The 19941-nt window shown below is 36.6% G+C and overlaps 1 protein-coding gene across 1 annotated transcript in view; it reads right to left on the bottom strand.

Moving 5' to 3' along the window:
* Nucleotides 1–19941, bottom strand: part of LOC129015221 (amiloride-sensitive sodium channel subunit gamma-like) — a 99645-nt gene that overhangs the window by 7705 nt on the left and 71999 nt on the right. Inside the window, exons 7-8 of the mRNA XM_063654977.1 lie at nucleotides 8568–8694; nucleotides 7954–8049 (exon numbers count right to left, since the gene is read on the bottom strand). Of these exons, the coding sequence (XP_063511047.1) occupies nucleotides 7954–8049; nucleotides 8568–8694 (223 nt within the window). The remainder of the gene's footprint in view (nucleotides 1–7953; nucleotides 8050–8567; nucleotides 8695–19941) is intronic.

Raw genomic sequence — 19941 nt, 5'->3', positions numbered from 1 at the left:
TTCTTTAAAATGAAGAAAAAAACAGACTTTCCAAGATAACCAAAATGTAGGAAAGTGCATCAACAGTAGAACTTTTCTATAGGACATGCATAAGAAGTCCCTCTCATTGAAAATAAAGTGTACTAAAAAAAAAAATAAAACCAAATCATGTAAAAATACATAACTCTCTGGAAAAGATATGCACACACTCAACTATAAAAATGTGTAGTACTATTATCATGGTTCAAAAAACACTTTGAATTATGCTCTAAAATTTAAGATATGTTTCCACTAGTCCTTGATTTGTGAAACAGAGAGAAAGAAATGAAATTAGAAGGATAAAAGCATAAAAATAATTCTAAAAATTTGTTAATGTATATGCAATACAGTATTAGTGACATTGATAACAAAGATGAGAGCAAATACAATAATTTTAAGAGACTTTCTGTAATCCCCATGTTAACCGCATAGAAAATACCTATAGACAAACAAAAAGTTAAGTGGGAGTAAAGGTATTTCACTAAAATATCAACTAGATAGTACACAAAGAAAGAGAGATAGAGACAAAATAGCTAAAAGAGCCAAACAACAGAATGGTAATAGTAAGTTCTTTTTCTCAGAAAATTATTTAAATATTCATGTACTAAACTTTCTAATCAAAATACATATACTGAATGAAATGAATTTTTAAAAATTAAAAAAAAAACACAAGATCTAACTGTGTCATGTTTCCAATAGACTCACTTCAGATCCAATTTAATAAATAGCCTGAAAATGGCAGGATAGAAAAAACATTCCATACAAGTGTTAACCAGATGAGAGGAGGGGCAATAATTACATTAAGTCAAAAACTGTCATATTTCATATAATTTAGTTTAAGTCAAAATTCACAATAGACTAAATAGGACATTAAATTATAGGAGAGTTCAATAACTGAGAACATACAAATATATAAATACATCTGACATTAGTTTTCCCAAACACACAAAGAAAACATTGACAGAATTGGAGCAAAAAATAGAAAGCAATGTAATAATGGTAGGATACTTCAATATCTCACTTTCAGTAATGAGTAATAAATCGAGACAAAATATTAACAAGGGAACAAGAAACTTCAATGCACTATGAAATAATTACACCTAACAAATGTAGACACAGAGCAGAATACATTCTTTTTAATAGCGCATGAAACATTTTTCTAGATAGACCACCTGTGACGCCACGAGTCTTAACAAATGTTTTAAAATTAAAATTTCAGGCTATCATTTGTACCCCGAATATAATGAAACTAGAAATCAGTAACAGAAGGAAAAGTGAAAAATTTATAAACTATGGAAATTAAAAATCATATTATTGAGCATGCTCTTGTTCAAGGGCTGGAAGACATAATACTGTGAAGATGTCCATGCTGCCCAAGGTGACCCACACATTCAACACAACCCTTGATTCCCAATTTTACTTTTCTGAAAATAGAAAAAAAAAAACCCACAAAATTATATGACATTTTAAGGGACCATGAAAAAGCCTGACAATCTTAAAAAAGAAGAAAAATATTGGAGGCATTACACTTAATAATTTGCAAACACAAAATAAAGCTTTAATAAACAAGGCACTTTAGTACTGGTATAAAGGCAGAACACCAAAGCAATGAAGCAGAATCCAGCACAGATATACACTCTTGGTATATGGTCAAGTGAGTTATTCGCACACAGTTTATTGAAGCATTATCCACAAAAGCCAATATGTGAAAGCAATTTGAACTGCTTGTACCAAAAATATGGATAAATTTAAAATATAAAGAAAATGAAATCTAAGTGTTTAAAAAGCAGTACATTTTCTAATATCTACCATAAAGACAAATTTTGAAGACATTATGCCAAATTTAATAAGCCAGCCACACACACAAAAATACTGTATGAATATGCTTACATGGAATATCTAAAGTAGCTACACCCTTAAAAAGAGAAAATAGAATGATGTTTTTAAACGGCCAGTCAATGGGAAAAATCAGTAGTGGATGCATGTGTATTACATATTTTTTTGCAAAAATAAAAATGTTCTAGAGATGTTGCTAACAATATAATTAACGCAAACTATATAATTGAAAATATGAAAGATTATAAATTTCAATATGTATTTTTTACAATTAAAAAAAAAACAACTATTGACCACCAACCAAAAAAAGCAAATATACAAGTCATAAAATAGGGGCAATATTTATACAAGCAAAGAAACACACGAATAATTATATTGGCAATAGATGTATGGCTGATTCATATCTGACTTCTGCCCAAACATTGTCTTAATGTGTACAGAGTTGAATATTGGCATATAAAATTTTATTTAAAAAATGTATTTATAAATAAATAAAAACAAAAACACAATTAATGTGACATAGTCTGCTCTAAAATATGAAACACAGGAATGTAAAAACGCAGAATTTTTTTTTTTCCAGATGGAGTCTAGTCTCTGTCACCCAGGCTGGAGTGCAGTTGTGCAATCTCAGCTCACTGCAACCTCCACCTCGTGGGTTCAAGCGATTCCTCTGCCTTAGGCTCCTGAGTAGCTGTGATTACAAGCGTGTGTCACCATGCCTGGCTAATTTTTGTATTTTTAGTAGAGACAGGGTTTCACCATGTTGGCCAGGCTGGTCTCGAACTCCTGACCTCAAGTGAACCACCCACCTCGGCTTTAATCACGGGATTACAGACGTGAGCCACCGTGCCCGGCCCAGACAAAACTTAACAAAAAAAATTGAATAAACATAGTGTACTACTAAAAAATAATTCTAGATAGCTACAATTTTCAACTATGACTGCACATTCATAAAGAGCACATATTTTGGTGTTTTGTTTTTATTTTTAAATTTCAACTTTTACTTTAGGTTCATGTGTAGGTTTGTTACATGGGTATATTATGTACTGCTAAGCTTTTGGGTACTACTACTACTCAGGTAGTGAGCAAAGTAACCAATAGGTAGCATTTTAGCCTTTGTCTCCTTCTCTCCCTTCCTCCTCTAGTGGTCCCTAGTGTCTATTGTTTTCATCTTTTTATTTATGTATACCCAGTATTTTGCTCTCACTTATAAGTAAGAACATGCATTATTTAGTTTTCTGTTTCTGTATTAATTTACTTAGGATAATGGCCTCCAGCTGCATCAACGTTGCTACAAAGAACATAATTTTGTCCTGTTTTTATGGCTATGTAGTATTTCATGGTGTATAAGTACCATATTTTCTTTTTCCAATCTACCACTAATGGGCAACTAGGTTGATTCCATGTCTTTGTTATTGAAGGCCATGAAGCTTGAATCATTAGTGTACAATAAAAGCAATAACATTTCATAGAAAATGCATTATTATCATTCATAAATACTTTGATAGGACAATTTGAAGAACTTAAATAGTCATTATTATTTTGATGCTATTTTTACACAAAATGTAAACGTTATAATGCAACCTTTGGAAGCAAAGCAAACTTACATTTGTAAATAATATGAACAACATAAATATTGTACAATACGGTATGAAACACTAATATACAAAATGAACAATTAGAAACAAATGTATACGATCATTTAGATTGTATAGTTTGAGAAAAGTGAATGAAAATGCTAATAACTGTTTATATTTAGTAAATTCAAACATATAAAAGATTTTAATGAATGTGGGGTGCCTATTAATTATTGAATTCACTTTTTATATAACATATACATTCAAGCACATTACCTCAGAACTTGTGAAATTAAAGCAAAGTTAGAATACAGCAAATCAGAAAGCAAAAAGAAAAAATATAAGACACAGTCCTAGTAATCTTCATAATAAAGAAGATAAAATTACAGAATGATAGTTATTAAAAATAGGTAATAATTGGGAGTTTACTATATGCTGGGGCAGTGTTCTAAGTAACCTATGGTATTAGTGTTTTCAAGAAATCTGTGAGGTGAGTAAATAAAATCAACTATTCAATCATAGAGTTATTTGTCATACAGCATTTAAATTTCTAAGCTTAGTTCCTACTAAGAAAAAAATACTTTTAAAGTGAATAGATGTTTAGATTTTCTTGTACTCAGTCAGATGCTTTGTGCTCTGATGAAAGTTCTCAGTCTCATTTTCTTTTTTTTTTTTTTGAGACGGAGTCTTGCTCTGTCGCCCAGGCTGGAGTGGAGCAATTTCGGTTCACTGCAACCTCCGCCTCCAGGGTTCAAGCAATTCTCCTGCCTCAGCCTCCTGAGTAGCTGGGATTACAGGTTCGCACCACCACGCCTGGCAAATTTTTGTATTTAGTAGAGACAGGGTTTCCAATACAAGGGTACATTGTGTCATTTTTAATGACATTTTTAATGCTTCTGTTTTAACATAGTACTGGTAGTACTAGGCAGAACAATTAGGCAGGAAAATTTTTGAAAAGACATCCAGCCAGGTGCAGTGGCTCATGTCTGTAATCCCAGCACTTTGGGAGGCTGAGGTGGAAAGATTGAGCTTAGTAATTTGAGACTTGCCTGGGCAATTTAGTGAGATCCCATCTCTACAAAACTTAAATATATTAGCGAGGTGTGGAAAATGCACACCTGTAGTGTCAGATACTTGCGAGGCTGAGGTGGGAGAATTGCTTGTGTCCAAGGGTTAAGGCTGCAATGAGCCACGATTACACCACTGCACGCTAGCCTGAATGACAGAATGTGACCCTGTCTCAAAGGAAAAAAGGAAAAAAAAAAAGGCATCCAAACTGAAAAGAAAGCAGTAAAAATGTCACTGTCTTTAGGTGGCATTATCTTATATATAGTAAACCATGAATAGTATGCCAAAAGACTGTTTCAGCTAATAAACACACTCAGTAAATTAGAGAAATACAAAATTAACATACAAATAATTTGTGTTTCCATACACTAACAACTGTCAAATGAAAAAGAAAAAATTATAATCTCATTGAAATAGCATCAAAATAATAAATTTCTTAGCAACATATTTAACCAAGGTGAAAAATCTTTATATTGAAATATTTAAGATAATAAAAAAATTGAAGATTACACAAATAAATGCAAAAATATGTCATGTTTATGGATTAAAAAATAAATATTGTTAAAGTACCATATTAAGTAATCTATAGATTCAATACATGCCTTATCAAAATTCCAGTAAAATTTTTTAAAGTAATAGAAAATGCAATCCTGAAATTTATATAAAACTACAAGAGACTTGCTTTGAATAGTCAAGGCAGTTTTGAGGAATAAGAACAAAGCAGGGGGCATTATACTTTCTGATTTCAAACTACATTTGAAGAGTATTGTAATAAAAACAAGATGGTCTGTGCATACAAATGCATATGACAATCAGTGGAGCAGAATGGAAAGCCCCAAAACAAATCAATTCATCTAAGATCAACTTATCTTTAACACTGAGGCACTGAGAATACACAATACAGAAAATATAGTCTCTTCCATACTTGCTGCTGGGAAAACTGAATGCTCACAAGTAAAAAAATAAAATCAGACAATTTTTCTCACGCTATACTTGAAAATTAACTACAAATAAAATAAAGATTCTGATTATGTAAGACATAAATCCTTAAAAATTTTTAAAGAAAACTTATGAACAAACCTTAATATTGGTCTGGAAAATTAATTTTTGGATACAAAGCAAAAGTACAACAATAAAAGCAAATATAAACAAGTAGGACTGCATCAAACTAAAAAGCTTCTGCACAACAAGAGAACAATAAAATAAGAAAACCATATCTGATAAGTTGTTAGTATCCGAAGTATTTAAGAAACTCATACGAATCAAAGGCAGAAATTATAATAATGATGGTAATAATAACAAGATTGAAAAATAAGCCAAAAACTAAATAGATGATTTTCAGTGAAAGCATATAATTGGCCAACAGGTATACAGAAAGGTGCTCAATATCACCAACCTGGCAGTTGCAGATTAAAACCGTGGTGAGATATTACTTCACACACATCAGAATTGCTAATATCAAAAAGAAAAGTTATAACATGTATTAAGTATATTTTTTAAAAACACTGTACACTCTTGGTGATTTGTAATCTTTTAGAGTCATGATGGAAACCACTATAAAGGTTCTTTAAAAAAATTGAACAGTACTACTTTACAATCCAGCTATCTCATTTCTGCATATACAATAAATTTAGTATCTCAAATAAACATCTGCACCTCCATGTTCCTTGAATCAAACAATTGCCAAGATATGAAACAAACCTAAAATGTTTGTGGACACTAACTGGATAAAGAAAACATGGTATATATACTGAATAGAATATTATTCAGCCATAAAAAAAAATAATGAAACCTTGCCATTTTGACAACACGGATGGACCCAGATAACATTATGCTAAGTGAAATATGCCAGACACAGAAAGACAAATACTGTACAATCTCACTTTTATGGAGAATATGAAAAGGTTGGACTCCTAGAAGCAGAGTATAAAGATGGGTGCTAGGGCCTGGTTGGAGGTGGGGAAAATGAGATGTTGTTCAAATGGTACAAATTTTAAATTATAAAACAAATAAGTTATGGTGACCTAATGTATAGCTTTATGACTATAGTTAACAATACTCTTATGTATGCTGAAAATCTGCTTACAGATCTTAATTGTTTTCACTACACAAAACATAACTATGTAAGGTGATAGATGTGTTTGTTCATTAATTTGATTGTACTAACCATTTCACTATGTATATACATATAAAATCAATACATAGTGTACAATAAATATATACGGATTCAGTTATCTGTGAAAAGATCCACATGTTACAAACATGTGTGCATATATGTATGTCTGTATATATATACACATATATATGAATGACACAGTCCCAGTAACCCTCATACTAAATAAGACAAAATTGTAAAATGATAGTCATTTAAAAATAAAATTAAAATTGAGAGTTTAATATATGCTCAGCAATGTTTCTAAGCTCCTCAATGACACAGTATGTTTGATAAATGTATGAAGTAGATACACTGAACTATATTACAGTTGAGGCATTTTGGGCATACAGAGTTTAATTTACAAATACTAGTTTATATAAGAAGTATAACATTTTCAAGTAACACAATTTTAGACTTTCTTATATTTAGGGAGATGCTTAGTGTTTTGATTAAATTACTGAGTATAAATTTCTATAAAATCACATTTGAAACCTCTGTAGGACAGAAAATCATAAAGCAGCTGGGCGTCTGTAATCCCAGCACTCTGGGAGGCCGGGGCAGGAAGATCACCTGAGTTCAGGAGTTCGAGACCAGCTTGACCAACATGGAGAAACCCCGTCTCTACTAAAAATACAAACTTAGCCGGGCATGGTGGCTCATGCCTGTAATCCTGGCTATTTGGGAGGCTGAGGCAGGAGACTTGCTGGAACCTAGGAGGCGGAGGTTGTGGTGAGCGAAGATCGTGCCATTGCACTCCAGCCTAGGCAACAAGAGTGAAACTCTGTCTCAAAAACAAAAAAGAAGAAAGAAAGAAAGAAAGAAAATTATAAAGCAGAAAATGCTGCTGAGCAGAATGTTTCTTTTTGCGGTGTTCCTGGGATTTCTGAACCAAATCCCAGTATCACCAAAACTCTCATATATTTCAGACATTATCCTAAAAAAGAACCTTAAAAATTGTTTAACATAGTTTCTCAAAATACAGGTATTACTATTTCTCCCAAAACAATGGAAGAGCATTCAGATCACACATTCTTTTAAGTTATGAGTAAGACTTTCATTATCACTGTAAACTAAGAAACAAACGAAGAAACTATAACTGAAGAGGAAGTACAGTGCTTAGAAAGTTAATGAGAATAACACAAAAGATGACCTTATGTCAAAGCAAGAGAAAGAAATGCAGGCAACTCAGAAAATATTTCCACAGTGAGAGAGCCTCTCAAATCATGTTTAAAAGTCTGGCTCCCTCCTTGACACTGGGAAGTCTCATTTGTGTCATTTGCTTCATTCACTCCTACCTACCTGAGTGTTTGGCTACTCTCTTCTGGCTCGTCACATCCCAGGGCTCTTTTCCATGCTCCAGACGGGTAATCAGGTCTGGCTTGGAAACAGCAAAACCTGTTTTATTGGAAAAAAAATAACATGATTCTTGCTAGAATAGTCCAATTACCAATCCAGTACTGTGCTCAGTAGAGAAGAGTGAACTTTATAGAAGATTCTAGAAAATTAATCCCAATATACTGTTTTCTAACAGGAACTTTAGACTATTTAGAAAGTATTTTGAATTTGTGGGTTCGTAGCTCTACTACTCAGTAGTAATTACTGACAAACTGGTGGTGAAAATTTGATTTCAAGGTGTGGGCAACAATATTTTATGCCACTAAATTTCTGGTGTTACCACTAATTTACACTGAAGTATACAGATCAGCTCAAAAAAGGGAAAGATTATTGTTAAGATGAAACATCTTGAAAATTTTATTTTCTACCTCAACAGATACCCGTTTTCTTTTTTTTTTCTTTTTTTTTTTTGAAGCAGGATTCTGAAACTCATTTATGCAAAGCAGAAACTCCCAGAAAACAGAAGAAAATAAATTATTCAGTATGAATTGTGAATTGTATATTGAAGTTATTCTCACCCAGGCACACCAGATTTCTGTAGTTCTCTAACATCACATCCTTATACAAACGCTGCTGAGCAGAATCAAGGCATTTCCACTCTTCTGGACAGAATTCTATGGCCACATCCCTGAATGTCAACGCTCCCTGAAAAACATATTTAGCAAGTGGTCATAGGTAGAATTCTCGATTTTATATCAGGTAAACTGAGAGCAGAGAGAACTTGTTCTGACTTATATGAGTGACTGAAGTTATCCAATACAATATTTATAACTAGAGGCCAGGCGCGGTAGCTCACGCCTATAATCCCAGCACTTTGGGAGAGCGAGGTGGGAGGATTACCTGAGGTCAGGAGTTCAAGACCAGCCTGGCCAACATGGTGAAACCCCATCTCCACAAAAGTACCAAAATTAGCTGGGCACAATGGCGGGTGCCTATAATCCCAGCTACTTGGGAGGCTGGGATTTTTTTTTTTTTTTTTTTTGAGATGAAGTTTCGCTCTTGTTGCCCAGGCTGGAGTGCAATGGCACAATCTCAGCTCACTGCAACCTCTGACTCCTGGGTTCAAGTGATTCTCCTGCCTCGGCCTCCCAAGTAGCTGGGATTACAGGCATGTACCACCACGCCCAGCTAATTTTGTACTTTTAGTAGAGACGGGGTCAGGCTGGTCTCAAACTTCTGACTTCAGGTGATCCACCCACCTCACTCTCCTAAAGTGCTGGGATTACAGGTGTGAGCCACTGTGCCAGGCCCAATAGATACTTTCTAGCACAGAAATATTCTCTAATGTATTCTTTAATTCTGATATAAGAAGATGGCATAAGATCCACGAAATCAGTGCATACACAATACTTTTCTTGACAATACAGTATAAATTGAAGGACACCAACAAAGACATGCACATTTTTGAATGCTATATTTATATGATACAAGATAAGTTGTCTAGACAGTTAATAAATGGAAACTTCATGGTGAGTTAGAAACATACTTCTCAAATCTTATTGTATACAACAATGAACAGGAACTCTTGTTAAAATGTAGACATTGATTCTGGAGATTTAGAATGAAGCTTGAGCTTCTGAATTTCTAGCAAGTTTGCCAGTGGTGTCACTGCTTCTGGCCCAAGGAGAATTTTGTCAAAAAGCTAGTAAGTGGCACAGCCTAGGTTTTCAGTTTATTTGACCAGTAAACAAAGATGAGAGTCTTCATTTTTTTTTTTTTTTTACTTTTTTTTTTTTTTCTTTTATTATTATTATTATTATTGTTATTATACTTTAGGTTTTATGGTACATGTGCGCAACGTGCAGGTAAGTTACATATGTATACATGTGCCATGCTGGTGCGCTGCACCCACCAACTCGTCATCTAGCATTAGGTATATCTCCCAATGCTATCCTTCCCCCCTCCCCCCACCCCACAACAGTCCCCAGAGTGTGATGTTCCCCTTCCTGTGTCCATGTGTTCTCATTGTTCAATTCCCACCTATGAGTGAGAATATGCGGTGTTTGGTTTTTTGTTCTTGCGATAGTTTACTGAGAATGATGATTTCCAATTTCATCCATGTCCCTACAAAGGACGTGAACTCATCATTTTTTATGGCTGCATAGTATTCCATGGTGTATATGTGCCACATTTTCTTAATCCAGTCTATCATTGTTGGACATTTGGGTTGGTTCCAAGTCTTTGCTATTGTGAATAATGCCGCAATAAACATACGTGTGCATGTGTCTTTATAGCAGCATGATTTATAGTCCTTTGGGTATATACCCAGTAATGGGATGGCTGGGTCGAATGGAATTTCTAGTTCTAACAGGAGCTGAAATTGTGGCAATAATCAATAGCTTACCAACCAAAAAAAGTCCAGGTCCAGATGGATTCACAGCCGAATTCTACCAGAGGTACAAGGAGGAGCTGGTACCATTCCTTCTGAAACTATTCCAATCAATAGAAAAAGAGGGAATCCTCCCTAACTCATTTTATGAGGCCAGCATCATCCTGATACCAAAGCCTGGCAGAGACACAACAAAAAAAGAGAATTTTAGACCAATATCCTTGATGTACATTGATGCAAAAATCCTCAATAAAATACTGGCAAACAGAATCCAGCAGCACATCAAAAAGCTTATCCACCATGATCAAGTGGGCTTCATCCCTGGGATGCAAGGCTGGTTCAATATACGCAAATCAATAAATGTAATCCAGCATATAAACAGAACGAAAGACAAAAACCACATGATTATCTCAATAGATGCAGAAAAGGCCTTTGACAAAATTCAACAACCCTTCATGCTAAAAACTCTCAATAAATTAGGAATTGATGAGACATATCTCAAAATAATAAGAGCTATTTATGACAAACCCACAGCCAATATCATACTGAATGGGCAAAAACTGGAAGCATTCCCTTTGAAAACTGGCACAAGACAGGGATGCCCTCTCTCACCACTTCTATTCAACATAGTGTTGGAAGTTCTGGCCAGGGCAATTAGGCAGGAGAAGGAAATCAAGGGTATTCAATTAGGAAAAGAGGAAGTCAAATTGTCCCTGTTTGCAGATGACATGATAGTATATCTAGAAAACCCCATTGTCTCAGCCCAAAATCTCCTTAAGCTGATAAGCAACTTCAGCAAAGTCTCAGGATACAAAATCAATGTGCAAAAATCACAAGCATTCTTATACATCAATAACAGACAAACAGAGAGCCAAATCATGAGTGAACTCCCATTCACAATTGCTTCAAAGAGAATAAAATACCTAGGAATCCAACTTACAAGGGATGTGAAAGACCTCTTCAAGGAGAACTACAAACCACTGCTCAAGGAAATAAAAGAGGATACAAACAAATGGAAGAACATTCCATGCTCATGGGTAGGAAGAATCAATATCATGAAAATGGCCATCCTTCCCAAGGTAATTTACAGATTCAATGCCATCCCCATCAAGCTACCAATGACTTTCTTCACAGAATTGGAAAAAACTACTTTAAAGTTCATATGGAACCAAAAAAGAGCCCGCATCGCCAAGTCAATCCTAAGCCATAAGAACAAAGCTGGAGGCATCACACTACCTGACTTCAAACTATACTACAAGGCTACAGTAACCAAAACAGCATGGTACTGGTACCAAAACAGAGATATAGATCAATGGAACAGAACAGAGCCATCAGAAATAATGCCACATATCTACAAGTATCTGATTTTTGACAAACCTGACAAAAACAAGAAATGGGGAAAGGATTCCCTATTTAATAAATGGTGCTGGGAAAACTGGCTAGCCATATGTAGAAAGCTGAAACTGGATCCCTTCCTTACACCTTATACAAAAATCAATTCAAGATGGATTAAAGACTTAAATGTTAGACCTAAAACCATAAAAACCCTAGAAGAAAACCTAGGCATTACCATTCAGAGTCTTCACTTTTTATAGCAAGCTAAATGCCAAGAGAATCTACAAAAGAAGAGCTACCAGATTCAATTTGGTTTAATCTGTTTTTTTTGCACATCAGTTGATAAATCTCCCAAAGGTAACTGTTAATAATAAAAAGAAAAATAATTAACTCCAGAGTGGAAAAAAAAAATCTGTCAGAGAGCATATTTACCAAGCGAATAAAATTCACATCAGGCCAGGCGTGGTAGCTCACGGCTGTAATCCCAACACTTCGGGAGGCCGAGGCGGGTGTATTACCTGAGGTCAGGAGTTTGACACCAGCCTGGCCAACATAGTGAAACCCCATCTCTACTAAAAATACAAAAATTAGCGGGGCGTGGTGGTGTGAGCCTGTAATCCCAGCTACTCGGGAGGCTGAGGCACAAGAATCGCTTGAGCCCGAGAGGCGGAGGTTGTAGTGAGCTGAGATCATGCCACTGCACTCCAGCCTGGGTGACAGAATAAGAATCCCTCTCAAAAAAAAAAAAAATTCACATCAACTATAATAAAAAAAAATTGTGTCAGGTGCTGATGCTCACAGGGGGATACAACACTACTGTGCTCTTATTAACTCAAAAAAGAGTCAACTTAATCTGAGTCTAGTCATAAAGAAACATTAGTTTTAAGCAAACTTTAAGCAACAAATATCTCCCATGTTCTGTAATCTCTAATGATGTCTATAAATAAGTTTATTTTTAGCATCCTAGAGAGGCTACTTCTTTTTTTTTTTAGACGGAGTCTAACTCTGTCACCCAGGCTGGAGTGCAATGGCACGATCTCTGCTCACTGCAACCTCCGCCTCCCAGGTTCAAGCAATTTTCCAACCTCAGCCTCCCAAGCAGCTGGGATTATAGGCACCCGCCATCATGCCCAGCTAATTTTGTTATTTTTGTGGAGATGGGGTTTCACCATGTTGGCCAGGCTGGTCTTGAACTCCTGACCTCAGGTGATCCTCACGTCTCGCCCTCCCAAAGTGCTGGGATTACAGGCGTGAGCTACTGTGCCTAGTTATTTCTTATTCAGTACTTTCTGAGTTTTCCTGGGCTATAAAGGCCATTCTCACTAAATGTGCATTTTTATAATTTGCTTTGCGTAGAGTTAACGGAAGCTAATAGTATATTGTCTCCTTCCTCACTGATATGCAAGGACCTGATCCCATCTCTAACAGGGATCTTGGGCATCCACAACTTCCCATGTTCAACAGCCTCAAAAGGAAAATTTGTAATGTTGCAGGTCATAAATTCATGGTGACAACTTTTCTTGGCTTATTAGAAGCTGGGATGTAGAGAATGAAGAGAAAGCTCTGGTATCTAAGAAAGAAATATTTCCCAGAGTCTGTTGACTATTGTAAGAAGAAAAGAGGGAAAGTAGTTAAAACAAACTGATTAGGCAAGAACATCACAAGTAGAGCAGTGAGCATTTCAAGTTCTTCACACGGCATTTCAGAAGGCAAAGTGGACACAGTCCTTGACCTGAGACACATTCACCTCAGAATAAGCCAGTTCTTCATTTTTCTCCTCCTTCTGTGTGATCCCCTGCTACGTGTGATAATCTGCACAAATTACTCCTGCATCTTGAAAATATGCCTTTAAAGCATCAGCAAAACTCCTTCCCCTGTATCACCAAACCCACAGGCAGAAGGACCTAGACTTGCAGATAAAGTCTACCTTTTTCTGTCCTTTATCATAGGAGTGGTTCAGAAACAACAAACCCGTATAAAAAACAAAATGTGAGCTTCCCCTTTCCAACACTCTGGTGTTCTCCTCTGCCAGAGACACCAGCAATTTCTGCTGCAGCCATGGGAATATGGACCTCCCTGACCTGCCCATATCAGACCCAAAAAGAGCAGTCCCCATGATCTTTATTTGGAACTAAAGCTAAACTCACCTCTCGTGAATGTATCTGGAAGCACTCATGGTTGACCCTGGGCTCACCTCAGCCTCACATATGGCACTTAATTAAAACAACATGGCTGCAGAGAAGTGGAGCAAGATGACTACATAGCACCCTCTAACAATTATCTCCTGGATGGAACACCAAATTGAATGACTATCCAAATAAGAAGCATCTTTAACTTTTCCTTCTTTCTTTCTTTCTTTTTTTTGAGATGGAGTCTCACTCATCACCCAGGCTGGAGTGCAGTGGTGCAATCTCGGCTCACTGTAACCTCTGCCTTCCAGGTTCAAGCAATTCTCCTGCCTCAGCCTCCCAAGTAGCTGGGACTACAGGCACGTGCCACCACACCTGGCTAATTTTTGTTTGTATTTTTAGTAGAGACGGGGTTTCACCGTGTTAGCCAGGATGGTCTTGATCTCCTGACCTCGTGATATGCCTGCCTTGGCCTCCCAAAGTGCTGGGATTACAGGCGCGAGCCACTGAGCCTGACCAAGAAGCATCTTTATGAGAATCAAAACTCTAGAGAGTGATCATAGTACCCGATTTTAACATCACATGAAGGAAAGAGGAACTGAAGATGGTTAAAAAAAAAAAAAAGCCTGGAATTGCCAGCAGCACCTCTCCTCCATCCCCTGGTAAATCAGCTTGGCAAGAAGGGCAACCCTGTGTGCTTACAGAAGGAGGAGTGCAATGATGGTGAGACTCTGCAGTAAAACTCAGTGCTGCCTGTCATAGCAGAAAGCAACATGGGGAAGAGTTCAGCCAGTGCCCACAGAGGGAACACTCAGAATAGCCCTAGTCAAAAAGTAATTGTCCATTTTAATGGTCAAAAACTGAGTTTCATGTAGCCCCAACACCACGGAGCCCTGAATAAACTTGAAAGGCAGTCTAAGCCACAGGGACTGCAATTTCTGGGAAAATTCTGGTGCTTTACGAGGTTCAGTGTCAGAAAATCTGAAGTGCATGTGACCTTGTGAGATGCCAACAGGGATGGCCACGGACGTGCTTACATCACCCTTACCCTAGACACAGGCGGTGCAGCTCAAAGCTCCGAGAGAAACTTTTTCCTTCTACTTGAGGAGACAGAAAGGAGAGTAAAGAAGACATTGTCTTGCAATTCAGATACCATCTAAGCCACAGTAGAATATGGCACCAGGAAAAGTCCTGAGGCCCCCATTCCAGGACACTCAGGCTCCTGGGTGACAGTTCTAGACACATCTCGAGCCAGAAGATAAAACAATGCCTTGAAGGGAAGAACCCAGTTCTGGCAAGATTCATCACCTGCTGACTGCAGAGCCCTTGGGCCTTGAATAAACATCAACACTGACCAGGTAGTATTTGCTGCAGGCCTTGGGTGAGACCCAGTGCTGTGCAGAATTCAGGTATGACTCAGTGCAATCCAAGCTGTGGCAGCCACGTGGAGACACTTCTGCTTGAGGAAAGGAGAGAGAGGAGTAAAGGGGACTTTGTTTTGAAGCTTGGTTACCAGCTCAGCCATAGAGAGGGAGAGTAACAAGGGCTTCTGAGGTCTCTGATTTTAGGCCTTGGCTCCTGGATGGCATTTCTGGAACCACCCTGGGCCAGAGGGGAGCTTACTACCCTGAAGCGAAAGATGCAGGCCTGGCAGAGTTCACCATAGCTGACAGAAGAGCCCTGTGTCTTTAATGAATATCAGCAGTAGCCTGGCAGTACTTGCTGTGGGCTTTGGGTGGGGGTGGCCACAGGGAGTGGCTCCCTATGCTTGAGAAAAGGAAGAGAAAGGATGTTGTCTCGTGGCTTCAGTGCCAGTTAAGCTACAGCAGAATAGGGCACCAAGTAAATTTCTAAGGTTTCTGACTCCATGTTCTGGCTACCAGATGGCATTTTGTTACTTTCCAGCCCAGAGTGGGTATCAAAGCTGACTGCCCTGGAGGAAAGGACATGGCCTGCTTGGATTCACCACCTCCTGATTGAAGAGAACTTCGGCCTTGAGTGAACATCAGCAGTAGCTAGGCAGTGGTCATGGTGGGCCTTATGTGAGACCCAATCCTGTGCTGGCTGGGTCTGAAACAGTAAAGACCCAGTGATGGTGGCCACAGCGGTACTTGTGTCACCCCTACCCCAGCTCTAGGCAGCCCAGTATGAATAGATAGAGACTCCATTTATTTGGCAGAATGTAAAAAAAGAGAAAAAGAGTCTCTACTAGTCTGCAAGCATCACAGTGTTACTGGGGTTGAGGATTCCCCTAATGCAGATGTGAATGCAATGACCAAAAACTTAAATTACAACAACTCCATTCCCTTTGAATTCTTGGAAAGCCTTTCTAAGAAGGACAGGTATAAAAAAAGCCCAGATGCAAAGACAAAAATAAATACCTAACTCATTAATGCCCAGACATCGATGAACATTCACAAAAATTAAGACTGTTTAGGAAAACATAACCTCATTTAATGAACTAAATAAGACACCAGTGTGCAATTCCTCAGTGACAGATACATGTGACCTTTCAGACAGAGAATTCAAAACAGCTGTTTTGGGAAAGCTTGACAAAATTCAAAATAACACACAAAAAAATTTCAAAATCTTATCCAATAAATATAATTAATTAAAATGATTTTGGAATATCAAGCAGAAATTCTGGTGCTGAAACGCTCAAATGACACTGAGAATGCATCAGAGTCTCTTGACAGCAGAACCGGTCAAGCAGAAGAAAAAATCATAAGTTTGAAGACAGGACATTTGAAAATATACAGTTGGAGGAGACAAAAGAAAAAAGAATAAAAAACAATAAAATATGTCTATCAGAGCTAGAAAATAGCCTCAAAAGGGCAACTGTAAGAGGTATGGCCTTAAAGAGGAGGGATAAAGAGAGTTCAGGGGGGAAAGTTTATTCAAAGGGACAATAAGAACTTCCCATACCTAGAGAAAAATATTAATATTCACGTACAAGATGTTATAGAATATCAAGCACAATTAACTTAAGTAAGACTACCTGAAGGCCTTTAATAATAAAACTCCCAAAGGCCAAAGATAAAGAATCCTAAGAGCAGAAAGAGAAAAGAAATAAATAACATTCAAACAAGAACCTATATGTTTCACAGCAGACTTTTCAGTGGAAACCTCATAGGCCAGAACATGGTGGCATGATATACTTAACATGCTGAAAAAAAACACCAACAACAACTTTTATCCTAGAATAATATATTCAGCAAAAGTATTCTTCAAACATGAAAAACACATAAAGATCTTTACAGACAAACAAAACTGAGGGATTTTATTAACACCAGGCCGGTCCTGCAAAAAAAAAAAAAAAAAAAAAAAAGCCAAAGGGAGTTCTTTAATCTAAAAGAAAAGAACATTAATGAAAAATGAGAAAACACCTGGTACAAAACTCACTGATAATATTAAGTACACAAACACAAAATTTCATAGCACCGTTCATATTTTCAGAAGATTAAAAAATTATTCTATAACTACCTATAGTTATTAAAAATAATAACTGTTTCTACCTCCTCTTTAAGGCCATAACTCTTACATTTCCTTTTTGAGGCTGTTGCTGTTATTAAAAATACTAACTACAAATTTAAGACATTGACAGTATAAGACATAAATAGAAACAACAAAAACTTAAGAAGTAGGGGAATGAAGTTAAAGTGTAGTTTTTACTGGTTTTCTCTTTGCTTTTTTGTTTATTTTTAAAATAAGTGTTAAGTTGCCATCAGTTTAAAATGGGTCATGTTATTTGCAAACCTCATGGTAACCTCAGATTAATAAACCTGTAACACACACACACACACACACACACACACACACACACACACACACACACAAAAGCAAGAAATTAAAACATAGAACAGATAAAATCACCTTCACTAAAAGGAAGACAGGATAAATGGCAGGCAGGGAGGGAGGAAAGACCACAAAACAACAAGAAATCAGGTAACAGAAAGGCAGAAATAACTCTTTACTTACCAATAATAACATTAAATGTAAATAAATTAAAGTCTCCAATTAATCAAAAGATACAGATTGGCCAAATGGGGGAAACAAAACAAAACAAAACAAAAAAAACAAGACCCAACAATCTGTTGCCTACAAGACACACATTTTACCTATAAAAACACACAGAAACTAAAAATAAAGGAATGGAAAAAGACATTCTATGCAAAAGGAAACCAATTAAGAGCAGGAATAGCTATACTTATATCAAACAAGACAGATTTCAAGACAAAAATCTATAAAAAGAGACAACAAAAGTCATTATATTATGACGAAGTGGTCAATGCAGGAAGAGGACATAACAGCTATAAATATATATGCACCCAACACTGGATAACTCAGATATATGAAGCAAATATTACACCTAAACAGAAAAATCAACCACAATACAATAATAGCTGGAGACTTCAACACCCCACTTTCATCAATGAACAGCTCATCCAGATAGTAAAATCAACAAATAAACAGTAGACTTAATCTGCACCACGGACCAAATAGACCTAACAGATTATTTACAAAGCATTTCGCCCGACAGCTACAGAATACAATTTCTACACCTCAGCACCAGGATTATTCTCAAGGATAGACCATATGTTAGGCCACAAAGTAACTCTTAAAATATTTCCTCCCAAAATTAAATTATATCAAGTATTTTTCTCTGACTATAATAGAAAACTAGAAATCAATAACAAAAGCAACTTTGGAAACTATACAAACACATATAAATTAAAATATGCTCCTGAATAACCAGTGAGTCAAAAAAGAAATTAGAAGAAAATTTAAAATTTGTTTGAAACAAATGAAAATGGAAATACAACATACCAAGACTATGGATCAGTGAAAGCAGTACTAAGAACAGTTTATAGCAATAAGTGCCTACATCAAAAAAAGTGAAAACAAAACAAAAAACTCAAAATAAACTACTGATGTATCATAAAGACCTAGAAAAGCAAGAGCAAACCAAATTCCAAATTAGGAGAAAAAAATAATAAAGATCAGAGCAGAAATAAATAAAAATTTAGAAAATATTTAAAAAGAACATTAAAAAGTTAGTTTTTTGAAAAGATAAACAAAACTCACAAAACTTTAGCCAGCCTGGTTGGGATTCAGGGCCCTATAGTGCTTGAATTACTTTCAGATCTGAAGATGCCAAGTGCATTGTAAGATAGAGCCGAAATGACAAATTGCACTGCTGTGAAGCTATTTTTCTAGAAATCTGGTTGAACTGCTCTGGAAGAGACTGTGTATCACAAATAGGCAGAGAAACATTCTGCCTGTAGATTTGGGTACAAGCCAAAGAGAAAAAAGCCTCTCTGAACTAAAGCTTTGTGGGCACCTCATATGTTTACATCCTGTCTGGTAATTCTGTACAGTGTTTGGGAAATAGAATTAAAAACAAAATTATCTGGCCAGATTCAGTGGCTCACGCCTGTAACACCAGCACTTTGGGAGGCCAAGGTGGGTGTATCACTTGAGGTCCAGGGGTCAAGACCAGCCTGGCCAACATGGTGAAAGCCCGTCTCTACTAAAAATACAACAAAATTAGCCAGGCGTGGTGCCGAGCACCTGTAATCCAAGCTACTCGGGAGGCTGAGGCAGGAGAATTGCTTAAACTGAGGAGGTGGAGACTGCAGTGAGCCGAGATTGTGCCACTGCACTCCAGCCTGGGCGACAGAGATAGACTCCGTCTCAAAAAATAAAAATAATAATAAAAAAAATTATCTCCAAACTCAGAGACACTCTACAATGGTAGAAAAGAAAGAAATTTTTTTAATTACATAATTAAACCAGAATGTGATAGGCAACACAGGCAATCGGCTAAGAGATTACAAAAACAGAAAAATCACCATATTTACTCCTTAGGTAGAAAAATTAACAGCAGAATTGTCATATATAGTTTATAACTTTACCTGGTAATAGAGGAGGCCATCTGTATATTGGGCATATTCAATGAGAACATAAATTGGCTAAATTCAATGAAAGAATAACCTTTCTTTGTCTTCATTAAAAAAGATAGTTTTGCAACTTGAAGCCAAGTGTCTATTGAATGCAGGTACCTACTGTCCAACAGAAACTGTGACATAGGGTACTATC

Source organism: Pongo pygmaeus, chromosome 18, assembly GCF_028885625.2.
Source record: "Pongo pygmaeus isolate AG05252 chromosome 18, NHGRI_mPonPyg2-v2.0_pri, whole genome shotgun sequence".
In the NCBI taxonomy this organism is placed as follows: Eukaryota; Metazoa; Chordata; class Mammalia; order Primates; family Hominidae; genus Pongo; species Pongo pygmaeus.
Note: the sequence above shows the minus strand (reverse complement) of the source record. Positions and strands in the feature narration are given on the sequence as shown.